This window comes from Sinocyclocheilus rhinocerous, unplaced genomic scaffold (genome assembly GCF_001515625.1).
Source record: "Sinocyclocheilus rhinocerous isolate Xijiao unplaced genomic scaffold, SAMN03320098_v1.1 scaffold584, whole genome shotgun sequence".
Taxonomy (NCBI): Eukaryota; Metazoa; Chordata; class Actinopteri; order Cypriniformes; family Cyprinidae; genus Sinocyclocheilus; species Sinocyclocheilus rhinocerous.
In genome coordinates, this window is record NW_015630348.1 from 612011 (window position 1) to 618744 (window position 6734).

The following is a 6734-nucleotide window of genomic DNA, read 5'->3' on the forward strand; positions in this document are numbered from 1 at the left end:
CGTACACCTTTGTAATATTTATTTTGAATTGTTTTCCTTGTCTATGTAATCATGTTTATTTTATAGCACACAGGATTTTTAAGCTCAAATGTAAGACTTTTTAAGACCTACACAGATAAAATTTATGCCATATGAGTGAGGTGGGGCAATGTTTTAAAATGACTGTAAAAAGCATGATTTACAGTTCAAAATTTTTTTTTTTTTAAATGAAATAAGATTTCAAATTTCAGCCTTTCAAATTTCAAACCATTTTTAAGAAAAGTGTCAAAAATCAAATGTATCGATTATTATATTAATGGTTTAAGTGCTGGTTTAATATAAATTATTTTAAACCAGCAGAAGGGCTGTTAAAAAATGCAAATTCATTCTCTGCCAGCAGATGGCGCTTTCAGAACTGCATAAAGAAACGTGCAGCGCTCATATTTATCCAATGAAATCATAGCCTTTTTCATTTTAATCATCACATTAAGCTATATGAAAATTGTCTTTCCGTCCCCATTGTACTTTTTATGGCCTTAAATTTTATACAATTAAATTTAAGACTTTTTAAGGACCAGCGGAAAAGGCATTCTGACATTGAGATAGAAAAAAAAATTTAATTGGACAAATAAAATAAAATAAAATATAATAAACTGCTTTAAATTTTTCAGATACAGTACAGGTATCCTTAAATGCAGCATTTAAGTAAGAAATGTACTAATCAAATGAAAAAAATTTAAATGCGTATGAATAATAGATTCTACTGATTCTCAGGCGACTGTACTAGAACTACATACTGCACAGATCAGTTACACATGCGATTTCTTTCCCAGATGTTTACATTCGATTGAGACAAAACCAACTGTGTTTATGTGAACCATGGGTGTTTTTGACAGTTGAAACAATAAACGCTAAAGAGAGTGTAGTTTAGCCCCCGCTGGGATGTGCGTGCTTGTAGCCTATATCAAAAAGTTTAAACTGGCAAGGCGCACAGCCGTATCTCACTTACACCGTTTGGAAGCGTTTGAAATTAAAATAAACGAGTGTACGTTGTGAGAGAACAATTTGTAGAGACCTGTCAGAGGAAGCAGCCACTATGAACAGCTGATTTGTACGGAAACATCTGATGGCCAAACTACATTGGAATTCGCAAATGGAAAAATCAAGTGAGCCTGGCCCGATTTGTGTTCACAATGCACGTTTTTAGCGAACCGTTCCTTTAGCCGAAAGCGAACCGTACTCAGACCACCTCCCGAGATGGTCTCGGTTCGGTTCACTTCTGAGGGGTCTGAGATTGTTTGGAGTGTTCACATATGGGCCAAAAAATCACGCGAACCGCGCTCAGACCCCTGAAAAGGACCAAGTGTGAAAACACCCTAAGAATCCGCTCAACAGCGCTCAAAATGCTTGCGGGAAATGCTGGTATCGTCACATTTTTTAAATTTCAGTACAGACTGGTAGTTGGTACTTTTGACAAGACTATAACATACAGTAAATAAATCAATAAATCCACTGCTCTCTAGTGTTCTGTTCAGCCAAAGACGGAACAGTTAGCATGCTTTGCTCGTACCATGGCGTTAGAACTGGTATGCCCTGTCGCTTGCAAAAACGCAATGGCGGTGCCGTGGGTGGAAACTTGCAGATTAAGGGGCGAAAATATTATAATAAGATCGCCTTTCTACGTCACGAGGGGAACAAAATCTGAACTGCTCGTTTTTTTCACAAGCTTGCAGAGAAAGTCTTACCAAAAAAAAAAAATTCTGGGTTGTTCTTTTTCACATTTTCTGGGTTGGTAGATGCACTGGAGACCTGATTATAGCACTTAAACATGGAAAAAGTCAGATTTTCATGATATGTGACCTTTAAAAAATAGCAACTAAAACGTTTCAGAAAAAAAAGTTCAAATAATGATGTGTAAATAATGTTTTTGTGCTAACATTTTGAGAACATTATTAAAGACCAGATAACTTTGAGCAAACATTCTATTAACGTTACTGGAAGAACGTTTGTTTATAACTTTGACAGAACCTTACCAGAATGTTCTGAGAATGTTCCCTTTTGGCTGGGATGACACAGTGCCATCCATGGTGTGTGTAATACATCCCGAATGTTCCTGGTCAGAGCCCCGAATGAAAAACAGGACATACCAAGATGTGAATCATACACGCAGAGACAACACACCCAATAACATTTAGGAACTAAATTCACTTGACCTAGTGCAGCTGGAGTGTGGCCATTTTATTTGGCATGTCGTCTGTCTTCACAGTATCAGTGCTAGCAAAACAAGCCCCACTAGAAAATGCCACTTCAAAGCCTTTTGCTCACGCAAGCTGGCAGGGAAGCTGGGGCCAATCTGACTTAACAAACCTTGTGTTTTCCCTAGTGTAGGTGCTCACATACAGCGTGAGCCCTCATTGCAGCACCCGTCGCACGTCTCTGATGTTTGCGATAGTTAGAAATGTAAATAGGAGCAGCTCCAAGCGGCGCAGCTGTGCGCCTTCAATACCAGCCGTTATTGGAGCCTGGATACTTCAGAGACAGGCGTTTTTTAAAAAACATCACTCAGAGGTCGTGAGAAATGCTGGTTGCCATGGCGATGCCTAAGACACCTGGGCTCCTCTGTCACCCTAAGGACTAAAGTGCTGTTTTTGTGTCCAAATCAAGGCTTCTCACAGTTCCTGTCACGTAACACAAAGACTACCATCCACCCACCCACCCGGAAGCCAGTTTATGGTCACAAAATACCAGGTTTTTCAGGCTTGATTGAATTTGTGAGAACTTTAATGGATATTTTGGCTTGTATTTCCTAGGACTATCGTGTCAACATCTTCTTGAGACAGCGCTGGAACGATCCCAGACTCCGGCTTCCTCAGGACTTCAAGTCGGACTCGCTCACCGTTGACCCGAAGATGTTCAAATGCCTGTGGAAACCCGATCTTTTCTTTGCCAACGAAAAGAGCGCTAACTTTCATGACGTCACTCAGGAGAACATCCTGCTCTTTATCTTCAGGAACGGAGATGTCCTCATCAGCATGAGGTGAACTTTTATGCTCTCTTCCTGCAAAGTATCCAACCTCTGTCTTTGCGGATGGTGACAAATGAGGTCTGAGTGCTGGTAACACCTACTCACATTATTTACCGCAGCAATCGAAACAAAGCAAACACAAGAGTTTATCAGATGTCAAGGCCTTTTAAAGTGGAACAAATGACTGTGCTGGAGTTTAATCTGAAGGTGTTGAAATTAATGGTTCAGCACGTCCACAAATTTATGGAAGCCTGTTACCGAGCAATGAAATATAAAATTGTGAGACGAAGTTTAAAATAAGTTATAATGTCACGCTGCAAGATAAAAAGTCACATTGTGAGAAATGAAGTTACACTTACAAGATTTAAAGTTGCAATTACAAGAAATAATGTTGCACATGTGAGATAAACTACCGTTCAAAAGTTTGGGGTACATAGAATTATTATTATTTTTTTATTTTATGTTTTTGTAAGGAGTTTCTTATGTTCACTAAGGCTGCATAAAATAAAATAATAAAATAAAATAAAATAGTTTTAATTTAAAATAAGTATTTTTAAAATATATTTTTACATGTAATTTATTCCTGTGATGTCAAAGCTGAAGTTTCATCAGCCATTACTCGTCTTCAGTGTGCTTAATGTGCTTAATATTTTTGTGAAAACTCCGATACTTTTATCTTTGATGATTCTTTGATGAATAGAAAGTTCAAGTTTTTTTTTTGCAACAATGTAAAAGTCTTTGCTGTCCCCTTTGATCAATTTAATGCATCCTTGCTGAGGATGTAAAAGTATTTTTTTTTTTTAAACTGCCCCTAAACTTTTGAATGGTAGTGTACATAAAATCACACTGTGAGATAAATCGCAATAAATAAATTCACAATTATAAGAAATGAAGTCCTAATTACCTAATAAGTCTGAGGTAGAAACAGGCTTCCATACTAATTTGAGTATAGATACAACCAAAACAAGTGAAATAAGTGTTTTGTAAAGTATATATAATCAAAATAACAGAAAATACACGTTTGAATGACAGGGAGCAGTGACTTAGTCCTCCTCCAAGCTCTTCTTAATGCTTTTAATAAACCTCAGGGGACTTGGAGATTCGATACATCTGTTGACCCTAGGATTTCACCTCACCACTGACACCTAAATTACAGCTCCTGCTATTTGATCCCATGTGAAAGTTCAGTCCTTTAGCAGTGGTGGACACCTCTGTCATTATCTTTCCACTGCTTTATCTGCAGGTCCTGCTGAGTGAATGAAGTTCTCAGAGACTTCTAGTAGCCAGTGAACACACCTGCTGTAGATCTGTCCATGTAGTGCTGTGGAAATATTATTTTATTTAGCAAAAGTTTATCAACACGGATAGATTTAAACAAACAGTTATTTATAAAGGTAAACAATTCCACAAGCCGTTATGCTTTACACAAACGTGAGTTGTAACTGTGGTCACTGTGCCAGCCGGGCATTGGACACGGTCCAGTTTAGGGTAAAGATAAAATCTAAACACTGGCACAGAGCCATTTCAATCTGAATGGGAAGTGTGTTTAAGAGCATCACGTTTTACTCTGTTATGTCTTAGGCAAATGTATTTCCATAGTGTTTTTCCATGCCAACCGGATCACAGCATGAGCTGGGTGGTCTTCCGTGAGCCCTTTCTCACTTTTGGGATCGGCCCAGGATGCCTTGCTCTATCTCTGGGTATGTGTGTGGTAGGGGATTACTGTCTTAATGAGAGTCTTTCAAAAAGAAACAAGAGTGTTTATTTCATATTATACCTCCCTGAAACAAATTCTGCCTTCACTCGTCCATCGACCTTCAACTTCCTCAAATACTGTACATGCATAGACTTTACATTTCATATATTTTTTCTTCATGAATCTGACACATCTTACATCCCCCCTTATTATCACACTTTATTATCCCTCTGCTCCCATAACCTCTTCATTCTACTGTAATCGTCCAGTGTACTGGAAATAAAAATGAGAATCTTATTTCTTATTGGAACATTCTTCTGACATTTGTGCAAAGATTTGAATTGTTCTTGTTTAGTTAGCTTAAAAATGATTTCAGAAATAACAGCATGCCAGAATGACACTATATCATTACATAATAACCATACAATTTTTTGTTACTTGAAAAAAAAGAAATGACTAAAATAAAGTATTAATAAAATATTAACTAAAGTATTATATAATTATATATATATATATGCTGCCCAGGCCAAAAAAGTGCATTTTCATTTAGTTTAAATTGATATACCAAAACAACTAAATGAATAAAAACTAATTGCTAAAACTTTACTTTAAAATTAAAATGAAAAATAGAAAAATAATTCAAAAACTCAAAATATAATACTATCTCAGTGATACTAAAATTATATATGCGTAAGTCAAAATGTCCAGTATATTGGACATTATAAGTGACAAATAAATAAAACAAATAAATAATAATCATAATTAACATTTTTCATAACTAAACATTGTTTGGAGCAAGATAATATGATGGACGCAATGTTTATTTTCATAAGGAATCTTTATTTTGCATCTTTGTGTGCCCTGTCTTTTCTTGTCTAACCCCATCTTACATTGTCTCTCTCTTTCTCTCTTCCTCTCAGATAATTTGTATAATGCACCATAAAGATACATTTAAAACAAAAACAGATCTCTCTAACCTCTCCCAGGCCTTTACAAAAATATCTTGGCACAGTGCTTCAGTTCGTGCACTCAATTGCTGTGTGGCCTCGCTGGTGTAAAAAGTAGCTCTTTGCTGCATCTGAGACCGTGCTTGTCAGATTACGGCAGAAAACCAAAAAGCTTTCATGTGTTAATGGTGTTTTAAATAAATATGCCTTGGTGTGCTTGCTGTGCACAATAAAGGGAACTGTATGAAGAATTTATCCCACTGTCACAAAATACCTTTTATGTCTCTGGCATTTATGAAATCTGTTAAATTTGGATTGACTTTCAAGTGATTCAACCTGGTGATAAAATAATCTTGGTAGAAATCTTTGCAATGTTGCTGAATATATTCTGCATGAATCTTTAAATGCAGTAAGTGGAATCTGTTATTTTTCTATTTTACCCCTTATTAATGTCCACGGCTTTAAAATGAAATGTTTAAGTGCAAATCGATATAATGTTTAGGTGACCATATATAGCTGATCATGTAGTGTATTTTAGGGAAAAGTAATGTAAAATGCCCCATTCAAAATTACTACTCTGAATCAAACTCACCAGGCTGCTGCATGATTCATTGTCTGGTACTCAAATGTGTGCTTATTTTGTCCTTTTTCAGGTTATCTGTTACCCTCTCTTGTCCACTGGACTTGACTCTCTTCCCCATGGACACCCAGCGATGCAAAATGCAGCTTGAGAGCTGTACGTGAATATGAATACAATCATTTATAAGTATTTGATGTGATGTGAAAACAATAAAAGGTTCCTAGTGTCATAAAGAACTTGAAAATATGAAGGGATATATACAGTAAAATCTGTCACTAGACCTAAAAAGAGTAATGAAAATTAGTAAGATTTTAAGAAAAGAGTAATATCTTAAAGGGGTCATATGACGTTGCTAAAAAAAGAACATTATTTTGTGTATTTGGTGTAATGAAATGTGTTTATGCGGTTTAAGGTTCAAAAACACATTATTTTCGACATACTGTACATTATTGTTTCTCCTCTATGCCCTGCCTTTCTGAAACGCGTCGATTTTTACAAAGCTCATCG

The 6734-nt window shown here is 36.3% G+C and overlaps 1 protein-coding gene across 3 annotated transcripts in view; it reads left to right on the forward strand.

The window, feature by feature from the left end:
* The window catches only part of glrbb (glycine receptor, beta b), a 34352-nt gene that overhangs the window by 18577 nt on the left and 9041 nt on the right, over positions 1–6734 (forward strand). For all 3 annotated transcript variants that reach the window (XM_016552405.1, XM_016552403.1, XM_016552404.1), the window contains exons 5-6: positions 2790–3016; positions 6301–6383. In XM_016552405.1, the coding sequence (XP_016407891.1) occupies positions 2790–3016; positions 6301–6383 (310 nt within the window). The remainder of the gene's footprint in view (positions 1–2789; positions 3017–6300; positions 6384–6734) is intronic.